At 39.2% G+C, this 24,103-nt stretch overlaps 1 protein-coding gene across 1 annotated transcript in view; it reads right to left on the bottom strand.

Annotated features, from left to right (window-relative positions):
* Positions 1-886: 886 nt before the first annotated feature.
* man1a1 (mannosidase, alpha, class 1A, member 1) overlaps positions 887-24,103 on the bottom strand; it is a 162,292-nt gene continuing 139,075 nt past the window's right edge. Inside the window, exons 6-12 of the mRNA XM_084377979.1 lie at positions 23,835-23,958; positions 23,534-23,627; positions 18,531-18,646; positions 15,738-15,957; positions 14,331-14,503; positions 13,917-14,032; positions 887-7,318 (exon numbers count right to left, since the gene is read on the bottom strand). Coding sequence (XP_084234105.1) covers positions 7,192-7,318; positions 13,917-14,032; positions 14,331-14,503; positions 15,738-15,957; positions 18,531-18,646; positions 23,534-23,627; positions 23,835-23,958 — 970 coding nt within the window. The 3' untranslated portion in view covers positions 887-7,191. The remainder of the gene's footprint in view (positions 7,319-13,916; positions 14,033-14,330; positions 14,504-15,737; positions 15,958-18,530; positions 18,647-23,533; positions 23,628-23,834; positions 23,959-24,103) is intronic.

Below are 24,103 nucleotides of genomic sequence, written 5' to 3'. Positions count from 1 at the left end.
TCTAGCCTTATCTCAGGAGAATCATGCTGCACATGCAGTGGAGGGTGTATAGAGGTGCTGCAGATATGAACAGTGTTAGAAAAATAAAATAAAAACAAGAAAACAAGAGAAGTGAACAAAAGAAGACAAAAATGCATATAAAATATTCTTCACTTCACATTGGATGGTACATTCATACGATTCCTTTCCTCCTGTGAGGTTGTTTGATTGACTCCCGGGTGGGTTCTCTGCCCTCTGTGCCATTAAACCACATCGCTAACATCACTTTAAACCAACTATGTGCAGCATTTTTAACACCTCTAATTTATTGATGATAAAATGATAATTGATGTTAAAAAATGCAACACCTACAGGACCTTTAAACACCACATGTGGTGGAGCTTCACTTTCTTGCCTTCACTTTTAATTTCTTTTGTGATGTTGTATATGAACCTGACCTACTCACACCTGAACGAGAACGTCATATTTTTTTATTAATACTATTAATGTAAAATTGTCTCTTTTTGTTTGTGTGATCAAAACTGCAGGACTAGTTATGCGCCATAATAAAGCAGAATTAGTATTAGGAATACAATTCTAGTGTGCGATGCACTTTGTACATCATACACACTAAATTAGACAATCTTCTTGCTGATGTCTCCTTTGCTTACGTAGGTCATACAGAGTCATCTGTATCAAAGACAAACAGTCTTATCCAGTTAAAGTTCATCAAGGCTCCGCTGTTTAAAAAAACAACTCCAAAATCACCACTTATTAAAAGATTTTTTATTCACAATAGAAGTGTAACAAATATAGTTTATTAAAAAGTCTGCTGCTTATTAATATCATTTTAATCCATAAACTCAGAAGATTTTTATATAAATGTAGAACGGCTCATTTGCCGGAATGGAATATTTACATTTTTATTCAATAATAATATTAACACAATAAAACAGATTTCCCCACAAAATTAAAATATTGCATATAAACGCAAAGTAAACTATGTGCAATGGAATGATTATCAGCAATATTTTGTACAGATACATTTCTGAGGTTGGTTTCACGCATTTAAACCTTTTAAAGGGCAATGCCAACAATTTTAAAAATTCAGATTATTTGAGTCCCGGGACAGGTCAGTCATTTTTAGTGATTATGCACCACGTGTGAAGAAAAGTAATGATGTCAGTGTGGTATAAATTAGAAGTGGTGCAGCTTCACAGGGACTGACTTTGTTCTGAATTCCTAAAAAAGGCCGACATTCCCCTTTAATAATCACCAATAAAAAGGCATTGGAACGCAACAGATCGTCAACACAATATTCAGAAAATCACCAAAAACAATTCAACCTTTTGAGGAAAAAAAAAGAAAAGAAAAAGAGACAAAATCTGCGTATGGAAATGAGCAGATGCCTGATGTCCCGCTATGTGAAGCTAAAGCAGACTTAGCATTGATGGCTCACATGAAAAACCAAATACATTCTGCATTTCCTTCCTGTTCAGGTAGTGAAACGACCAGATCAGTGTCACATGAGTGGAAAAAAACATGTTTAAACTTTTTTAAGTTAAAGGACACCTACAGAGTAAATGCAAACAAATGTTGGACTCAAGTTGTATCCCAGCTTTGCTGATAACTCGTGAAAATGCAGTGGATCAGCCCTTTAATAAGTCTAAATTCAAGTCCGATGTTTCTAAGCTTCCACGTTTCCAAAATGCAAGTCTACACACATTTACTTTAATATATTTAAAATCACTTAAATCAAATTTCAGACTGTAGAATTGCACTAATAAATCTTAACATAGGGCGGGAAACTCATCTACCTGGAAACCATCTTCATTCAAACTCCATTAAGAAATCTTTGACAAATGACCACTAACTCACACCATCATACTTATTGTCGAAAAAACACCAAATATAACCTCCACCATTATACAAATCTTTGTAAGAATACAAGTCTGATCTACGACCAGACAACTATAATCAGACTTCAATCAAATCCAGGCACCATCAATACCTCAGTGCTGCAATGTAGCCTAAAAATACATATTTTTCAAATGAAGTTCTGTATGGAGTTTTTAAACAATTTGTACTTAATGAAGGAACACTACCACCAGTGGTTAACTCGATCATGTCCACCCACCATTCTGTGTTAGCTCGCTAACTTCAACTAAAATGCACTCAATCACCACTGAGACAGCTCTAACGGTCCCAATATTATATGTTAAATGCTTTATCAAAAGATTAACTAGCATGACTTGAGTTGATAACTTTAGCTAATGCCTTAAAGGTCCCATATTTTACAAAGTTTAAAGACAGACATTTTGAATAGAGGTGCTGCAGTAATGAACAATATGAGAAAAGTAATGTGTTTTTTGAACATTAAAGCATGTAAAAACCAGTATGAACCTGAATTAGCACAATATGGGACCTTTAAAGTCACTTTCATTGGTCACCAGCTCAGTATTAACCAACACCAAATTGTGACTTTGACATTTGCATGTTAAATTCAACATAGGGCAAAAATTTAAACATTAAAGTGTCTCTATAATAGACACTGAGCTACATTATATCACTGGTTTCTACAATCTGATGAATCTCATTCTAATCATGAAGTTCTGACTTGGTGTCTCTTTTTCTCTGAATTCAAGTGAAGCAACTTCAGTGTTTTAACACTAAACTGTACGATGAACACCAAATATGTCCATGTTTATGTGTCTGATCCGAATAAACCAAAACAATAAAACATAAATGAACTGATACACCTCATGTGGCAGATTTGGATCATTTCCTACATTAACGGCCCGTCGCTCCCCGCAGACTTTTCTGCGCCTGCACACATTGCTTCAACTCTTTGTGCTTTCCAAAATAAAATAAAAACAAGAAAACAACAAGAGAAGTGAACACAAGAAGACAAAAATGCATATAAAATATTCTTCACTTCACATTGGATGGTACATTCATACGATTCCTTTCCTCCCGTGAGGTTGTTTGATTGACTCCCAGGTGGGTTCTCTGCCCTCTGTGACATTAAACCGCATCGCTAACGTCACTTTAAACCAACTATGTGCAGCATTTTTAACACCTCTGATTTATTGATGCTAATATGATATTTTAAGTTAAAAATGCAACACCTACAGGACCTTTTACATTTACCGACATCAGTTCAGGATGTCTTTTTTTGGTAGATACCTGTATAACCCAGAGCGCCACCTGGGGGTCAGCTCACACACTGTCCAAGTCCTATGTTCACGACTACAGAATAAATTAACACAATCAGCAAAAATCAACCATTACAATACAACTTCACATGGATAATAAATGCCTCTAAACCAGCTAACTAAACAAAACACAGATGAAACACAGAGACACTGTCGTCTGTACAGTGATATAAAGAACACGGAGGGATTCTCACAGCTCAGAAACTCAACAATATATTCAATTTAAATATGATATGTCTGTCGGTCATTATGTGGGGAGGGCTCAATTATTTCATTTGTTTTGAAGAAACTAAGTAAAGTTAAGGAATTCATTTTGAATAATTACAACCAGGTGAGAATCAAATAAAAGAATAACATCATCTGGGACTGAATTAGATTTTAAAACATTTGCAGCACAAACACCTTCTTGTTTTTAAAATGCTCCCTGTGTTTTTCTCTTTAGTTTTTTATGTACCCTTTCGGTTGCATGGCTACGGTGATCAGCATCATCTTGCAGTAGAAAACAACACATTTTGGATGCACAGGGACATAAAATGTGGGAAAACAATGAGCCAGGAAAGCACCTATCTGCCCAAAAATGGTGGTTTTTCCTTGCCTGAAGTTGTACAGCGAGTCTGTGATACCTGGGCCAAATGTCTTTAGAAGAACCTGCTGTGGTCCAGTTCAGTTCAGTGAATCCACTCCAACAGAGTACTTCAGACAACGACGCTGCTGTTGACTGAACCTTCTAATGACTCACCATCTGCCAGATCTCCCAGTGACACTTAAAGCTCATTTGTGGGAACAGGAGCACTGGGGGAGCTGAATGTGGGCAGAGTTATTATCACACAACTCCCTGTGTCACATTAACTTATACAAGATAATAACTGAAGTTATTTCAATCAATCGACAAACATTTTTCATCAGTTGAAGGTCTAAAATAAGTAAAGTACCTAATTAAAGATTAAAGATCCAGACTTGTACTTAAATTCATGAGCTTAGGAGCTGGAGCCTCATTTATCCAGTCAATTCTGATCAAGTATGACTAATAAGTTATTATGAACCTTCAAGTGAAGTCTTGAATTGAATATTTGTGTAGGAAGACTGCACTTTCGTCCAATCCTGTGGTGAACTTTACACAAGCTTTATGAAAAATGTACAAAGACGACACATTCCTAATCTGCAAGCTTGTCTTTGTCACGCTACGATTTAATCCTCTGAATACTACGTGCTGTCTGGCTTCAGTCTCCTTTACCATCACTGTGATCTGGTCAGCTACGTCTTCCAAAAAGTCGGATTTTCTCTTTTGGTCCATGGCCTTTCCTGACTCAGTTTTGTCTGCATTTTATACAGGGAAACCACAAGGAAGGTTCAGTCCGTTTGGGATGATTTGAGATTTATGGATCACAGAGTGTAAATTACTAAAGGTCTTCTTAGAACCTGCATAATCGAGGTTTTTTTATGCTCAGCCTCTTTTTTGAATTAAACGTAAGCACACAATCTGATCTTAAAACTCCTTTAAGTATAGATCTAAGAACATTTCCATCAATGAGGCCTCGGAGCTCCTCTAATTATGTGACAACAAAAACAATAGATGAGATTCTTGAAAGCTGTTTTGTTTCCTTGATCCCAACAAGTCGACATTTTGGCATAAGGGGTTTGTTTTTACCAAGAATCATCGTGACGATCACACGTGTAAGAGTGACTGTTACAGAATTTACATCCATTGAGCCCAGTGACATGTGGAATGTAACTGAAAGATCTCACCACTAGATGTCAGTGTAGTCAAAGAAATAACTGGGGACTGGTTCCTTTCAGATGCCAAGAATAGTATCAGCATCTAAGACTTTTTTCTTTGTTAAATCACTGAGTGTGACCCTCAGATGGACCTTTAGTGGTCTTATCTCAAACTAACCACAAAGAAGTTTCCACTGACTCTTGGGCTGAACTCAAGCCAAACTTATATTAAATACTGAATGAAAAAGCAGGAATTATCCTTTAATCTGTCTCTAATTTTGGTATAATCCTCATCCGACACATGGGAACTTCACTTAAAGCTCTAAGACTTTTTTAAACTCGACTCTTTTGTGTTTGTGTGAGCTGCTTTCCCTCCGACTCCTCAGTGAAGGCACTAGATTGAAGACTAAACTGGATTTTAATCTGGCTACAGTTCTGTGTGGCGTCAGGAGAAATCTTTACCATAAAATCCAACTGAATGAGTTGAGAACTCGCTGGACGTAACGTACAACAACAGTAACAGCAACACAGCGTGTGTCAATGGAGTCATACACGCCTCCACCCTGGTGAGTGGAGGATGAAGAGAACAAAAGTCTCAACGACAGAATGGTAAAGCTGTAGAGAATCGGTATGGCTTCTTGTGTGTGTGTGTGTGTGTGTGTGTGTGTGAGGGTGAAATATTACAGCAAAGTCGAGTGTCCGCGTCTCCTCATGGAGGAGAGAACATCCTACAGCTGATCCTACGCTGGGACTGGAGGACGGAGACGAGAAGAAGCAACAACGAGACAGAGGGTTTGACCGACACACTGATGAACATGATCGATCAGTGTCCTCTTTAGTGGATCTGAAAGGGTCGAAAAAATCTGGTTTGAAGAGGAGAAACGTTCAAATTTAAGGAGATTATTAATCACAGGTGGAAGAAGGTGACGGAGAAAAAAAGAACAGAAGGAACAAAATTTAAATCCTTCATTTCAAAGACCTAAATTCAGCAGAACTGTCAACCATTAAAGTTTATCCTCGATGCTAAGCTGCACACTTATTAGCTAACGGCGGCTACAGTTAGCGGTTACTCCAGGGATATGCTGCCCCCTATTTTTTTTAATTCAACAGGTGGCCGATCTTACATACTGCACTTTTAATTTCAAACGCATGCTGTAATTGGCATTGAGCTATTTTTCTGGTTGGCGGCAAATAACGTCCTAAGGGAGAAAAACCCAAAACCTGTATCGGTCAAACCCCAGAAATAAAGCTGCAAACGTGAGAAAGAGAAAAGATCCAGAATGGATAGAAACGAACTAAAGATAAGCAGGAGAAGGGGAAGAGGGACAGCTTTGTGTAAACGTTGTAGGGAGGGAAAGAGGGACATTACTAGCAGGTAGAGAGCTGGTGTGGCTGCTCGTCCTGTGTCACACCAAACTCAGAGGGAGGAAGAAGCAGTCAGGTAACGGGGGGAAGCAGAGGTCTAAAAGTTCTGTGGGTTTATAAAAAGAGGCTCGGGTTGTGCTGCGTCTTTCCTTTAACTCCCACAGAGACAACCATTTTTATAAAATGTTTCTCTAAAGACGATGCAGATGTTGGGTGGCGGTGGTGGTGGTGGCACCAGCATTGGTGCAGGGAAACCGGTTTCTATTCAGATATCGAAGCGGTACAGCAGAAGGAAAAAGACGACACATGTGAAGTGAACAAAGCGAGCGTCCTTTGGCTCGCTGAGTCAGCCTTGTAATCCTCAGACAAGAGTTTTTCAGCCCGATGCTCAGGTCCAATATGTCCACATTAGGGAGACGACTGGTTCAGGTCTATCAGCGTTCTCCTTCACAAAAACAAACTGCAGCTACGAACAACAAAATCACTGACGAATAATGCGAGAACTGGTCACACTGTCCCTCTGAATGAGTTGGAAAAAAGAAAAAAAAACAACAACCTGGCGGTGAAAGAAACTGCCACTTAATGAAATTATATCTTCAGAGAGTGTTTGCAAGAATATTCAAATCTTACAATTCCACTCTGACGATATCACCGCGTGGTTTTCAGTTATCCGGCGGCTGGTTCAGGTCAGTCAGAGCTGAACAGACAAAAGCAAAAAACAAAAACTGGATTCTACAGCGAGAGTTCAGCGCCAGCAGGCCCGAACTCTATTTTGATCCCATTAAAAATAAAAAATTAAATCCAATCAACAGGCATCTGTAACCATCGGGGACTCCAAATAGCTAAACTGTTTTCAGACAGACAGCTGGAGGCTCAGGTATTCAGGATCAGAGGTTCGCAGCGCAGGAAAGGTCCACTACTCCACCTCGTTGGGTCTGTCTGTTTTGTCCTTCTTGATGACGGGCAGAGGGTGAGCCTCAGTGTTGAAGACCCAGTGGTCGAACGGTAGGTGGTCGTCGTCAGAGAACAGCAGGTAGAGATATCTGAAGGAGACACAGAAGGAGAGAGTTTATTTAAACCACAGTAGTCTTAAACTTTTACAGATAAAAACAGATATTGTGATTGAGGGCTCCATCTTCATGTTGGTACCAAACGCAGCACAAGCAGTGCTCCAACATAGTATTTTCATGACCTTGAATTCATCATTCAGGTGCAGGTTTGACTGAAAGAAGCAGCGCTACGCCACTTGCTGGTATTTTGGTCGAAATTCTTATAATAAAAGTCACTGATTCATTCAGCAAGGGCAAACTAAATACTTAGAGGAGATGTGCCACAATTATTAAATTGTAAAAGAATTAGAAAAAGCACTCCTGTAACACAGAATCACGTTGGACAGTTAGAAAAAGAAAGATCAGAATCGATGCCACACATCCAGAGATATTGTCATGTTTATTCCACACATTCTTTCTCCTCGTCACAACCTGGCGTCTACATTACCCACAATGCAACTTGACCACTGACAGTTCGGCCAGAGATTTGGTTGTGTTATGCTAGTAGCGGCTAATGTATGCTCGAGTCTTTCGCCTGCAGCAGAGGTATGGAGCGGGGTAAAGAAGATACTGTAATCGTATTTACAGCAACAACAGTGATGAGTTTTAATTATTACTTCCAAGAATATTCATTTCTCCATCTGTGGAGCCACTGTTGTCTTGCTCCACTGTATCAGAGCAGGGAGACCTTTAGTGTGTCTGTCTCAAGAGTGTGTTTGTTCATCCCCACACCCACGGTATTTCATTTTCCATCTCACCCAGCAGCACTTTATGCCTCAAAACCTACAGTACATGAACCAAAACAGCAGGTGCACTTGGAGATGAACTTGCATCATTAAACTATGGTCCTATGACTATGAAGAAAACCTTCAGGGAAGTAGAAAACTGGGGGAAAGAAAATGACAAAATATTTAAAATATGAAAGAGGAATCTTTAAGTGTCCAAATTGCGAATAAAATGATGGGTTAAATGAAAACCTCAAAATGCTTCAGCTCCTGTCTTCATTTATTTCTAAAGATTTATAAAGATGAGATGACTTTTTTTAGTATCTTGTGGAAGTGAAATATTGTTTACTTTTCAGTTTGCGGTTATGTTGATATTTTGCAATATCTATGAGCAGTCCTGCCAAGTAAACAAAACACATGTGGAACTGAGTGGGAAGGATGGGTGCGGCTCTGACCAGTTCAGGAAAGTCGAAGTGATGAAATTCTGCGGTTCAATGTCATCAGATCTCATTAAACAACCAGAAAATAACATTAAAAACAAGGGAGTGGCAGGAAAGAAGGTAAGTAAATAAAGTGACTGTTAGGGCAAATGCTGGTATATATTCACTTCAGTTTTCATCAAGAAGAGTCGGAAAGCAACCAAGTTCTTTAAGGAGAAAATACAGAAAATGCAGCTGGAGAAAAGCGACAAATGTGTCAGACTAAAACTAATGACTCAGCAGACGAGCTGGTCGTCAACGAAGCTCGCAACCTCCACAACAAGTCCCCGTCCTCCTCCGCCTGCCAACAAAGCACTAGAAAGCAGTGAGTGATTGAAGGCAGGCAGGCAGCAGTGTGAAGTATGGCCGTGTCCTTGGCAGCAGCGGGGAAGATGAATACTGGAAGTGGCTCCGCACGATGCCAAGATCCCTGAGTAACATTAGGAGGATTAGACTTATGGGTTTGCTGCTAAATGGGATTGATATTTTCTGTGTCCAGTGGGCTCCGTCTCTGATATCATGGATGTGATGCGGCTTGACTGATGAGGTAATTATTGTGCTGCTGTCCATGCTGGTGGTCGATTACACTCTTATTTTTCCTCTAGTTGTCTGCGGGAGGCTAATGAGACATTTTCTTTCTGTGCTGCTTCTCCTCAAAACATTTTTACTGCCTCTAAAAATATTTTCTCTTCTCTACCTTCTCTCATTTTGACTCAAAGTTGGATAAAGGGGATTTTTTAACTCTGATGAACAGAAAAAAACCCAACACTTTTATCTGGATGTCACAACCTGGCGGACGTGCAAAAAGAAGCCAGACATCTTACTTTGAGAGTGTTTGTGTGTGTGTGTGTGTGTGTGTGTGTGTGTGTGGTGTAATCAGGAGTAGAGGTGACGCTTGTTAAAATTTACTGCCTATAAAAAAGCTGGATTGGATGGCACCTCGCCCCCATTGGGCTCTGTTAGGCTAACCTTGACTTCCTGTCAACAGCTGTCTGGTGTGGTGGAAAAAAAAAAAAAAAAAACGATAGAAGGAGAAGAGGTGAGGAGGACGTGAACGGGGGAGGAAAAGATGGAGACTGCAGGAGAAGCTATAAAGATTTCAATGGAAGTAAAGGAAACAGAGGGGACGATAAATTTGGAGAAAGAAAGGGAGGATGGAGAATATAGAGGCTGTGCTGAGGTCCACTGTTGAACTAGTTTATGGATTAAATACAAGAAACAGCCTTTTTCAAGGAGATGACGCAGTTATGTTTCACCATATTTATCACATATGTCTTGCTCTATATCACCTTTGGGCCAGAATCACTCCTAATAATGGCAAAAAAGTCATTTTCTAGGTATTCTCAACGATATTTTAGAGTTTGCAATTTCCTGGGAAACGGAAAAAAAACAAACCGTTGGCGACTCTTCCTACAGTCTGGAGCGTATACTAAGATGGTGTCCGATAAATGCTTTCTTGATTTTTATGACGCTGTCATGGATGTATAAAAAGAAGTGCGCTGCCAGAGTGGAGTGCTTACGGGGTCCACTTTATAACTCAAAGATTGCTGTGCTAAGATGCCACAGCACTTCATTTTATTTTTTTTTCTCTCACTTTTTGGCTTTGTTGCTGAAACACACATTGCTTATGACAGAAATACTTTCATCAGCATTGGAAAAGGAAGCACAGGTTTTGGGTTAAGAGCAGCGGACCGTCGCTGCCCACAGCATCTTTCGACCATCCAACCAGACCAGCTGGACCGCCCCAGGGAGGTAGAGAGTCGCGGTAAGAGCCATGCTATTCCAGCTTGGTTTGAGGCTGCTCTTGGCTAATGTTCTCTCGCAGGAAAATGAAATGGACAAATGGGCAAAACAACGTGACATCAGAGACAGACCTGTCTCTACTCGACAGATGGACGGTGTTCCAGGCCGACAGAGTGCAGGACTACAGCTGGAAGAAGAGAGGTCATCGAAGATCATGTGAAGATGCCGACCATATTATCATCACCATCGTATCGCCAATGTTTACATTTACGAGATTGAATCTAAAAGACGTCCTATGGTATTATTTCCTAGGTTTATGTTTATAAATAACGGTATACTGGACATGTTTTGTGAAGCATGGAGGAGCTACAAATGTTAATTTTGTTTTTCAACCCTGTGTTGTATAATCACCTTGAACCTTGAGAAAACAACTTTATAACTTCCACAAAAACACAACTTTATAATTCTACTCACTGATTTGGGGAAACTGGATCATATCTATAAAAGAAAATATTTACTAGTTTTCCCTCTGATGTTCTCCGGCTTTGGACAGATTGCTTTACTTGTAACTAAGGTACCTGCTAACTGCTGCTAACCAGCAGTCTCCCTATGAAAAACTCTGAACCGTCGTATGCAGCCTCCAAGATCGGAGGCCAGTTACAGTGTTGAGGTGTTTCCTAATGCACAGATACAAGGAGCTTTGTTGCTAAGGTAACTGCTAACTGCTGCTAAATGTAGCTACTGTTAGCCGGTTAGCTTGGTTTGCCATGAAGGTCGTCAAGGCTAGGAACTGCCAGTCTGGATAGACTGAGGGTGGGGCGCACATTAAGTTCTATTAACTACTGTAAACACCAATCAATATCTCCACACACACATAGAGTACATGTACACACTTGTTCACACTTGTTAAACTGTAGTTGGGATGTCTTGTCATGCTTTAAACAGACTGTTCTCCTGAACACAGTTGGAGAGCCTGCTGAGAGGGAAAGCCCTATTAGCCACCAGGCATCGCACTGTGGCTGACAACACATTTAAAGAGCTGTTTGTGGCCACGCACTCACACCCTCACACCCACATTAACACACACAAACTCAGGCGGGTTAAGTAAAAATATCTGCCAACCATTAACAGGAAGTGAGAAGTCGTAACTGCCTGTGGTGTGTTGGGATGTGTGGTGTTTTCACACTTTCTGTCCTGCTCTAATATATTTCTACAATTTAAGACATAAGTACAGGCCTCTAGCCAGTTTATAAAGGAAATGCTTACACAAAGTTGCAGATTAGAGCAACCTATACGTGTATTACAGACACAATGTTTGCTGAAACGTGGGAGATATGCTCTGTTATTTAAAAAATGAGTTCTGCACTCAGAAACATTTGTTTCTTTTTATTTTCATATTATTATCGGTCTCACAGGAGAAATCACTCCAGTTCAGTGTGGGTGGCTTTTACTCAATAACAGGAAGAAAATATGTTCAAGCTGTCTTTATGTTACAATATGTGATTAACTGTGTCCAGATGGCATTAGTCATTTTACCAGCTGCACCTTCTCACCTCATTTTCATTGTTAACGATCACAGTTTTCTCATCATTGAATGTTTATCATGATAAAACACTATGTGTGTCTTTTTTAAACCTGCTATGTTGTCGTTGGCGTACAGCCTCCTTCTGCTGTTTATAATTAACATATTTTTATGTCACATAGATACTTAATCTTATGTGTACAGTTGGCACAAACATGCATCTTGTCACCTGCATGTAATGGTAGAACTGGCAGCACTGTTAAAATTGTTTATTGTATTACTCTACAAAGCCAGTGGTGGCAAAAAACTCAGGTAACAAACATTTCACCTTTAAGAGACCTGCAGACGTGCAGTATAAATATATTCACCCCTACAGAACCCCATGATCTTGAGCAGTGCTTTTGGTTTTCAGCTCCTCTAAAGGACCGCATTTGCACACAAACCAAAATACCACTATTTTTCTATGAATGACAATATTCTGATTTTGATACGGGTCATGTAAACAGCAAATTCCATTCAGCGTCCTCTGAACAAGGCCTTGTTTTCAAATGTGGCATTTTCCCATTAGGACATGTGGGATGTGCTGATATTATTCAGGTTTAAGGAGCACTCTTTGGATATCTATACAGCGCATTCTCAATATGCGTCTTACCACAGTTTGACACAGACAGCCTCTTGCCTGTTCATTCATCTCTGTGCGTTGCCAAGCCAACAATTTGTAAGGCCCTCTCTTAAACATTATGAAGACCTGGATATCAACAGATAAAAACACAGATCGCAACGCCGACCTTTTCAAGAAGGTTGTTGAAGGGATGAAGAGAGGCTGTGTTCATAATTGGAGAATGAATGGTGGCATGTAGACGAGAATGTTAATGGCATATTCAGCCATGAGAGCAGCTTAGTAGGAATACTGTCTTTTTTGAAAATACAGCAAAAATTGGACTATTTGTGCATGTAAATTTAGTCAATGAAGCAAAGTTTGGGCTTCATAAGATATATAGTTATCGGTCTACATGGTGCCCAAGAAATTATACTGCAGAAAAAGAAGCTTGGGATCATTTACCTACAATTAATAGATCCCCAGTAAGTTTTGTATCACTGCTGTCAATTTTAGACAACAAAGTGTGTGTGTTCCTACATCAACCGATGTATCACTATAGGAGTTTTTAAATGTTTGTATAATTGGTCGATATATCCATTTTTTCCCCCTTAATATCGGCATCGGCCACAAAAATCAAGTATCAGTTGGGCTCTAGATTGCTCTTTCATTTCTTGTCTACTATCTGATAATGATATATAAATGCCCTCAAAATACTTGAAAAAAGGGGAAAAAATGGAGCAATGTCAGTAAATTTTGAGTTGCAAGTGTCTACAGAAGTTTTTGATGTTTAAAGAGGTAAAATCATCTAGTGTTTTACAAAGAAAACGCCCAGATGGGAGAAAAAGCAGAGAATATGTTCACATAAAAATGTGAAGATCTGTTATTTTCATTTCTGCTATCCTTTTAACCATCTCACAACCCCATTAAAAGTATCTTGAAAGGATCACGACGCCAGGCTGGGAGCCACTGATTAAGAGCTGGTCTTCAAAAGTACTCATTATGACCCATAAAACGAAGTGCATCTTGATTAATATACTGATCTGAAGTGTCAGAATGAGTCTGACAAGACACAGAAATGATTTTAGCAGCAACATCAGGTCAGATGTTGGAGAAGGACACCAAAACTTTCAGATAATCTTTTAAAAACTTGTTTTATTCTTCCTTCTGTTATCAATCTCTGACTTATTTCTCCGCTTAATATCATATCCTTCTTGAATTAGAAGGTAATTATGGATGAAAGATTGAAGCATAAAGCTGTAAAAGCCTCTCAGATTCAGTGACGGAGTGTGTGGAGTGAAGTAACCTTGCCAGTGACCTCAGCCACTCTCTGGAGCTTATTCTGAGTGAATGACAACATCATATTTTGTGTTAGAGTGTGATTGTGTGTGTGTGTGTGATGAGTGACTGTCAGTTTGGGGAAGCGGGGGAACTTGTCCCTCCATAAAGTGCGATGACAGCACAATCATAAGAGGACAGATGTGAAGGGTGTGCGTTTACAGAGAGGCTCAGTTGTGCGTCTTACTTGAGTGTCTCGGCCAAGTAGAAGCTCTGTTGTACGTCGTCGTGGTTGGGAGTGGAAGCGTAGACGTCTCTGATGCCGCTGTAGCCTCCTTCTACTTTACAATGCTGCTCCAGAGCCTAAAGGAGGGAGGGAGAGAAACAGGGAAGACTTCAGTGATTAAACATCACTCAAGCCATTTGTGTACTTCAAATATCACCAGACTTCATTTAAATTAATCGACCCTCTGTTGGCTTTCGTCCTGACTGGTGTTGTTTGAAAGCTGCCAAATGATTCAATGTTAGCTGAAGTCTCACTGAAATAAAATCTTTCAAGCAGTAAGAACAGAAATGAGAACATTTTTGTCCAAATTGCGCATCTCTTACTAAACACACTACAACAAAAAGCAATTTTCATTGTAATTAACAAGCGTTTTACCTGAATAGCCTCCCAGCCCCACTCCCTGTATTTGGGGTCGTGGGTGAACCTCCACATGTACATGTAGGTCTCTATGACCTCAGGACGGAGGATGAAGTATTTCTCGTTCTGGCGGGTGGCGATAGCCTCGACACCGCCATCGAAGCGGAACGCCTCTGGACCCAGCTTCAAAGCTAGAGGAGAGAAATTAGAAATATAAATTGTACATATAACGCAGTTTATGGAAACACAATTTTCAATCATAGGAAGATGATCTTAAGAGGTACTGAATTGTGAATGGTTTTTCTTTATATTATCTATCGTTATCCATGTGTCAACATTTTGTCATGTTTAAAGGATTAGCTTGCCCAAAAATGAAATTTCAGTCATTATGTCCTCACCCCCATGTCGATGGAAAGTTGGGGTAAGTTTCATTCCACAAAACATTTCTGGAGCATCACAGAAAAATTGCATTGCAGCATTCTTCTGAACAACTGAAGTAGATGGGGACTTTTAAAATGCAAAACAACGACCAAAAAAACCCCATAAAATCACTTCATACTGGCGTTAAGGTCTCATTGATTTAAAAAACGCTGTTTTCAACTGACAGCTCGACTGTCCGTCTTCTGAAATCAGTTTGGGATCTTGGGGGCTTCTGGACACTTGGATTACACCAGATAAGCTGTATGGAGCATTTGATTTAATTTTTGGTTGTTTGTCACATTTTAAAACTAGTCCCCATCTACTTCAGCTGTCTAGGAGAATGCTGTAACACTGTTTTAATGTGAAGCCCCAGAAATGTTTTGTTGGCATGAGGGTGAGTAGATAATGACTCAATTTTCACTTTTTTCCTGAACTTATCCTTTAAGTTATGTATATGGGAGCAGTGCAGAACAGACATCAAGCCAATGCCCACACAAAGAACTAATATGCTATTCAACTAGCTGTAATGTTCCTGCAGTGCTGCCTTTATAAATCTTAATGTGACTTGAGGATGGATTAAAATGAAGGAGATAGAATAATAGAATAATTTGATTGTGGATTAAAATAAAAACTGATTAAAATAAAACTCTTAAATAAGGCCACTTTTCTTTGAATAAATGCTAATTTGAGTTTGCAGCTTAAAAAGGATGACAACTGCACTGACAGCATTAACAAAATCGTGACACTCTGCTTTAGGAGAAGATGCTGCTGTCACTAAAAGAAGTATAATATGATTACTTTTTTAAATAAGCAACATAACAAAGATCAGTGTATTAAAATAAGACACTTCTAAATAAGAATAAACATTTCTAAATGAGTTGACAAAGAAGTGACAGATATTAAAATAAAGTTTTTCCTGACTAAGATTAGAGTCACAGTCAGCTGAAGAAAATACGATCAAACATGAATCATTTTAGTGTTTATTGTCTTTATGTGGATATCTACCTGTTCTGGCGTAAGACTCATGACAGGTCCGGGCGATCTCGGCGGCCTGCTCCATCTGGTGGCCCGTCTTGTCGCTGGGCGCTCCATCAGCACCCAGAGCGATCATGCCTCCTGCGAAACAGGTCAGGTGACCCATCTTATGCTCCAGAAGACCCCCCTTCCACTCCGCTATGTAGGTCAGCCCGCTGCTCGACTTCCTCATCAGGTTGGTTTCTATCGCCTGAAAGACAAAAAAAAAAAAAAGAATAAAGCATTGACAGGTTTGATCCTCACACCTAAATCCTTCAAGTGACAACGCAGACATGAGAGAAAGAAAACTGTCTTTGGTGACTGTATCTCCACCCATTTTGTAGACAGCTGGTGAAAGATTGCTGCTTTAAAAACACATTTCAAAGAAAAAATAGTCAATTTCTGCACACACTTATCACCTCTGTATGGACTTATTGTCTGTGCTTGTTTTGGGTGATTGACTTTACATCACCGAAGAATGATGGAAAGGTACAATAGATCAAGTTGGTGTGGGCCAGTCAATACGTTAAGGTCTGTGGCAAACATTTCATCACAGGTTTGTTAATCATGTTACTGAGTAAATGATGTGTGCCGACTGTGCCTGTAGATCGAAGCGAATCAGAAGAGTCTTTGTGTTCGTGTAACTACAGTTTATAATGTGAACAAAATATGGTCCTATTATAAAACACCTGCTTTTAAATTGGAGTTTGGTTTAACAGTCTGTCCACCGACGGACATCCAAAGTCCCAGGCCAGGTGTGAAGTTGGCAACCTAAAGCCTACATGCAATTAAACACTTTAATTCCTGGTGTTCGTGACTGAAATGTTGATTGTTTCATCCATTTGTGATATTCAAAAACAAACCAATTCTCTAACTTGGAGCCCTACCAAAACGCTGTGAAGCCTGATATCTCAGTCATCATGTTGCAGTGATTTTCTGTTCCGATTGTAAATTGTTATTATAACTCCCGGCGTTCTGTGGTTTTGGTTTGTTTGTTCTTACTGTTTAATCTTGTTTTTCTTTCTCCTGTGGATTTTGAAATGTGTTCATCCACAAAGTTTAATCCACAAAGACAAGACTGCTTCCTTCAGCACACCGTCCTTATAAAAAGGTGTTTCAAACTTTCAGTAGAAGATCTCACGGACACGGCTCACAATCACATAGTAACCATGTAAAAATTGCTGGAAAGAAAAGATAAATCTTGATGGATGGGTAGCACTCAAAGGGAGAAGAAAAGCTTTTAAAGTATTTTAAATGTACTGACCCTTTAACACGGCCCAGATTGTATTAAGTCAGAGTTATCATTTCATTTTTCCTGCTGTGACTCAGACATTCACCCTGTTGCTGCTGTCTCTCTCTCCTCCGGGGCTTCTTCTTGGCAAATAAATCAAGAACGGCTCTAATCCTTGAAGATTGGGAGGGATTATGTGTGTATTATATTAAGTATCCCTGCATGGTTAATTCTGTATTTTAGTCACAGTGTAATATATTTGCTCCTCACTGTGTAACGGAAAAACAATCGCAGCATCAGCTCCCTACAGCTGAGACCTGTCGCTTGTCAACACAATTTAAGTTGACAATTTGTTTAAACAGAGAAAAGCTCTCTGTACGTTCACTTTGATTCATCTGCTTCCTGTCTTTGTCTTCTTATATCGTGTGTTTAGCTCCATCTGAGCCATCATCTTCCCTTCTGCTCAAACTCACTATCTGGCTCCTGAGGATTAAAGGGGAAACTTTGAATATTTAAAAATGTCAGCATGACAGTGGTGGAAGTAAAAGATAGAGAACATTTAATCACTAAATTGCCACTTTAAGCAAAATACAAATCTGCATTAGCAACACAAAACTTAATTTCTCATCTCAGTTGCCTCAGAAAAAATTATGGTAATAACATCATCATCATTTTAATTATTCCTTTTATTATCTCATGAGCAACACTCGGATGCTTCAAGGTTATTTTTCCAACTGGATTCCTGTAATATCCCCCCCTCCAGGGAGAAATAAATCCAACAGCGGGACCACTTTTCGATATCTAAAGCTGACCTCATGTTTGATGTCCACTATTATCAAACAGCCACTTATCATGACTCAGAGGGTGTATGAGAGATGCAAAACCCCGTGGAGAAAATCCATGCAGCTCACCATGAGTAAAACAGCATGTTGTTATCCATTCACTGAGAACATCTTCCAATTAGAGGTTACTGGCCGTTTACTGTACATTCAGAGCTTTATAGTGGTTATCCATGTAGTGTAAAAGTTTTCACATATTGATGCAATACAAGGCAACGTTATATTTTACTTTGGGCTGCTCAGCCATTAAACAGAGGAGAGTTTTCAGTGGTAGAAGTGCAACAGATTGGAAATTACAGCCCGTAGAGATCAGTGCTGTGACATGATGGGATTGTTGGGACTGAAAAGGGGATTAACACCATTCCCAGATGGTGCTTTTAGAGACCCGCAGACAGGTGACAAGTGATGATTTCTGTTTCAGTGGTACAAATACAGCTTTCAGAAGGAAAACAAACAGAGGAAGTTTTGGTAAAATATGCAGTCAATCGACACTGACAAGTTGACTTTCTATTGCTTCTGACTGACTTTCTAATATACTGTACATCAGTTCCATAAAGGACCACTTTGGAAACCCTAAGCTTCAGTATGTGATGAGTTGGGAATGAGACTTTTTTTGCTTGGAAATTAACTCAAACTATATATCGATTATCCATCTGAATCGAGTCAAAGTCACCTTAACCCTCATTGAAAAGGTTTCTGCTGTGTGTGTGTTACCTGAAGGGCATCATAGTACATCTTCTTTCCTTCATCATCAGTCCTGTCAGACATGAGCCAGGCCTTCAGCAGGTACTCATAGAAACTGTCACCTAGGCCACCCACAGACACGTGATCTGCAACACATAGATAAACAATGCTTATGAGACACACACACACACGCACGCACGCACATGCACAGGTCTCCCACATGTATGCTGCATTAGATTGCAACTGTTGGACCACATATAGATCATCCTCACATGTGACAGAGCTGGATGTATGTGTGTAATATAGAGAGAACACACCTGCAGTGTGTGATATACTACAGTAATATGTGTGTGTGTGGGGGGGGTTGCTTTCACAGGTGAGCCTCCAGCCAGTGAAGGCTCATCCATATGCATGTGTCATTAACAGAGTCCAGCCCTGTTTGTGGAGCGCAGAGATTAAATGTCAGCTGTGATCATCTTGAAGTGAAGAGAGGGGAGGCTGGCGGAGAAGACGGTTTGGTTTTGAGCCGATAAGAGTACCCCACCCTCAACGATTGAAACCAGGAACACGAGCGTCAAAAAATCAAGAAAGACGACAGTGATCTGCCAAATAACACTTCAACTGTCTGATTATAGACGTCATGAAAAGCGATGACAAAAGAACATATTCGTGATGTGAAATCTGACTTAACGTCTCTTATCAACACCCGGTAACATAACAGCTTTTTGCATTAACCTACCAGACATGACTTGTATGTATGCACAGTTTAAGAAAGACATAGGCTAAGTAAGCATCTCTGTGAGGCTGTACTGCTGAGATATTTTTCAGACAACATTAGGCTGCAAACATCCCGAGGTCATAATTTATTCAACAAATCCCATCACCATTGCATAATTTCTTTCTAGATGAAAACCCCTCTCTGACTAAGATGAGGATGAAAGCGTTTTTTTTCCCTGAGTTCTGTTAAAACTCGCTGTTTCTATTCAGCATTCCTAATTGAATATGTCATCATTTGCATAAAATACTTGGATGAAAACACAGTCACTGGCTGTGGTTAAGAGTGTCAGCTAAATGCCAACAATTATAACTGTGGATGTGCTCTCGGTAGTTTTATTCATCAGATAATATAAAGTAAGTAGAGCAGAGGTGCAGGTCCATATTTAACCATCGCAGACACTAACAGCCCTCCAAAAGAAGGCCTGGGTATAAAAAAAAAACACCAGACAGGACTGTAATAAACTCTGAAATATATCTAGAGGTGTAAAAATCCAAATAATAAAACAGGATCAAAGGATTTCTAATTTAAAAACACAACTTGGGAATCATAAGAAATATGGCCTGATTTTATGTAGAACTGTGACTGGCCTGAACAGACATGATACCTTTACAAGCCGAAATGGCCAACAAAGCGGTTAAGCATGAAAACTAATTAAGTTTAATTAATTCAAAACTGAATTGCTCATGAGCTGACAGGGGGGGGGGGGGGGGGGGGGGGGAAGAGAATCTCAGCAGATACTTTAAAGAGACTTATTTTCTGATGATTTCAATTCCACTTCCACCTCTGCATGTGTCTGTTCTATTGATTCGACACAACAGTCTCACAATAATAAATCACAAAGAACACGATGCTTCTGTCCTATTTGTATGCAAAATACATTTTCAAACAGGTGTAATTTGCCTAAACTCTGCACTTGCTGGTCGGAGGCTTAAATGAAAACACAGCAGGCTAAAATGTTCCTGATGTTGTGTTCAGTATCAAGAAACTTGTAACAAGATTTAGATACGCCATCACTGAAAAATGGGGGGAAATATGACTTTATATTGTTACCAGGGAGTACACCATTATCTGTCCTGTATCTGTTGAACCAACTAAATTACCTGTATCAGTACTCGGAGTGGGTGGGGCTTAAACTGGAAATGGGTGGTATTTATCATTTCATAGAAAATTATTTACAGAAAAGCCTCAAAATTGAGTTTCAGTTCAATGTTCAATGTATTTTTGGAAATACACGTAAACGCTATCTTGCATAGAGTTTGACAAGGAAGGTCTACAATACTCACACTGTCTGAGAATATATATCTTTTTTGTTTAATCTGCACAAAAAAATGGCCATGTGCCAAACACTTTTTTGTCTTGGTAGAGCTCTTCTCGCAGGCTCCACTGGATATGACATGACCTAATCATCTCCTGGCTGTAGCTTCATATTTGCCGTACAGACAATAAAGTGGTGTGAATTTCCTCATCTGACTCCATGTAAGAAAGAACTTTTAAGAACTTGAAAATTTGATATCGAAGCTATGTTGACGTTTGTCCAATTTCTGCTCTCCAGTGGCCACAAATCACTTTAGCAAGCAACTTGGATGGATGGAAAATGGATTTTAATGTCCAGCCCTTCTGCTGCCACTTGTCCATGTCACTTTCATTATATCTACTCAGCTACTGCTCTACTCCGACATGACAACCGGCATTAGGAGAGGCTTTTACTGCTGGATTCCTGTCCTCAACTATACCTGATATGACTTCTGTAACTCCATGTGTTCTCTCTTTTTTCCTGAACACCTCCTTTCTCCTATTCCTCAAAGTCTCACCTCTATCATTATCATCATTACCTGTTCAGCTACACAGTTTGAAGGGTCTGATAATGGATTCAAAATTATACCCTGCTACCACAGCCCATAAGAAACATGGAGACGTGACCAGACACTTGTGCACACACTGATGTTAAAGATAGGAATAAGGGCTCAGTGAGTATGAAAATACTTGATACTGGTAAAAAGTGGGCTGCAGAAATGTAAAGAGAGTTGGCAAGGTTCAAATGGAAAGAGATAAGAAGGTGAGAGAAGAGTTGACATGACATTAATGCCATTTAGCACCACGTTTCCGACACTGCCTCCACTGATAAAACGATGCAAAATAATTCAGCGTTGTTTCGCATAAATTGAGCAGTTGACATCACAATAAGTCAATTGTCAACAGTCATCAAATATTACACGTTTTGCAATAAATGTCGCATAATGTTATGACATCATAATGTTCGTACTACGTGATACGGCGAAAAGAATTAAGTCTTAGCTTACTGTATCAAAAAGTTGAATACTCTGGCTATCATGGTTTAAATTAATTTAAACATGATCATGTAAACAACAATCTCCTGGGGCCACTAGGGGGCAGCCCGCATGAGGTCTGTTCTCGTAGGGTAAATGACTGTTCATATTTTATTTTCTCAGTTGCCAGAGATGAAGACTTCTAAAGTAAATAACACTTTATTTATATGAAATGTTTCATACAGAGGAATGCAGTTCAGTCTTCTTTACAAAGAATACACTTAGTAGAAATTATAATGAAGGAAAATTAAAGATAAATAAAACTGAATACCGAAGCAGTTAGAGGAAATAATCTGAATACAAATAACGCAAAATGACAAGAGCATTTTTAAAAATCTTTAGTCTAAATGGTAATAAACTAATAGCTGCATCACTGTCAGGGCTGCAACTAATTATGACTTTGGTTACAGATTCCATCTCTGGCAGTTTCTTCAAATAATTTTTAATTGTTTTCATCTGTTAAATGTAAGAAAAAAGTGAAGAAATAATTACACATTCATCACATTCTCCCAAAGCCCAAACTGATTTATTCAAATTGCTTGTTTTGTCTGACTAAGAGTCTAAAACCAAAATAGATCTATTTTTTATGATAGAAGATGAAGAAAACAAGCAAGAATTCACATTTAAGACGCTGTAAACAGTGAATTTTAGGCATATTTTAAAAGGACAAACTGATTATTAGAATAGTTACTAGTTCATGGACAGATTCTAAATCTGCGTGGGAGCCAGTGAAGGGATTATAACATCAGATGGATATGTGCATTCCTGGTTTTAGTCAGTATAAATTACAGTTGTAGAATAGTTTTCTTTGAAAGTTCAGTATAAAGTGCATTGCAAACTAGACAAGTTGTTATTTGCATGCATTAATGTGTCATCTTGGGAAATAAATGGTCTAACATTGGTGATAATCCAAATTAATCTTTCTGATATCAGCCTCAAAGTACAGGTACCTGTTAAGTCAGATATTTCAGTCTGTGAATTTTTTTATTTTAATTCCAATGTATTTAGGTGTGAAATTACCATCTCCATCTTTCTCTGTATCAATTATATTCTTCTGGAGGAAAATATGAGCAAGTCCTGCAAAACTGTGGCAACAAGGCAGAAAGTATTTGGCCAGAGTGATTATTGTAACAGTGAGAGTTATTATAAAAAAAGTAAAACTACCAAAAAACAAAACAAAAAGAGAAGTCTTTGATCCGAGCCCTGCATCACACCCAAAGTTTACTCCGTGTTTAACCAGTAAAGGACAAAAAAGTCAGAGAAGACCAACTGATCTTTACTGCCACTTAATAAGGATGGTCCACTGTGTTAAAAGCAGCTCTAACAAGTATCCCAAAAAACTAAATCTGCTTTAATGTGATTACCAACTCAACGACAAGAATACTGTATGTAGTTCTTGGAAGAAAAATGAGAGCAGCACTGTCAGTGTTCAACTATGGATGAGGGTCTTATTGGTGATGCTTAGTTAATGTTGTGTAGAGGCTACTATATGTCATCCGTGATACATTAAATTGTTTTTGTGTTTACATGTCAGCTTAGGTTACCAACAGTTCGTTTACTAACTACAATAATTGGTGAGTAGTTTTACAAGATTTTCAGAGTTTGAAAACCATCTCAGAAAATATCATAGTTTCATGGTATCATGGTATACGGTATTACAAATTATTATAACCATTATCAGTAACAATGACCCTTAATGGAATGAAAAACGGTTTTATTGTTGAACAAACACATTTATACCATGGTATACCTTGAAATCAATATACTGCAACAACCCTATTGATGAGTTAACCATTTATGACTTACTTGTATTCAGTTTAAATCAGGTATTTCCTTGACACACAAGCACCGTACAAGTGGGAAATGCAGAAGAAAGGCATGACAGAAGAATTTTGATTGGATGTGATAGAGGAGGGAGGACGACTTACGTTGGCCCCACTGGCCGCTGTTGGGGTTCAGGTAGTTGGGGTACAGCCCCTGGGGTTTGTCCAGACGATTTAGTACTTTCCGGATATTCATCACCTAAAGATCAAAGAAATAAAACACAATTGCACCAATTACAGCTCACATTTGAAGATATAGTATGTAAAGTGATTATATGTAACAGAAAAGTGACATACAGTAATATCTAGGTTTAGGGTTGAGAGTGTAAGTGGAAATCATGCACCAACACAACCATTAAGTGTGGTAAAAGTAATGTTATCTATGCTCATCGAGTGTGTCCATTACCTTCTGTGCAAACTCAGGATTCCCTGAGAGTTTGCTGAGGTGCATGAACTCTAAATGCAGGGTGCCGTACTCCGCCAGGATGCTGCTGCCACCTGATGCCCACGGCCAGTTTCTACCGATACCACTGGACAAAGACAAAAAGAGAAGGAGGCAGAGGTTTAACAAACAGAACAATAAAAAGACACATGAAACAGAGCTGGTGTGTAATACAAGGAGAAGACTTGAAAATTTGAGCAACACACAGCAACCTTATCTTGTTCTTACTTGTG

The sequence above is a fragment of the Pagrus pagrus genome, assembly GCF_965226575.1.
Source record: "Pagrus pagrus genome assembly, chromosome: 16".
NCBI classification, from domain to species: Eukaryota; Metazoa; Chordata; class Actinopteri; order Spariformes; family Sparidae; genus Pagrus; species Pagrus pagrus.
The sequence above is the reverse complement of the archived record's forward strand: the minus strand, read 5'-3'. Positions and strand labels throughout refer to the sequence as shown.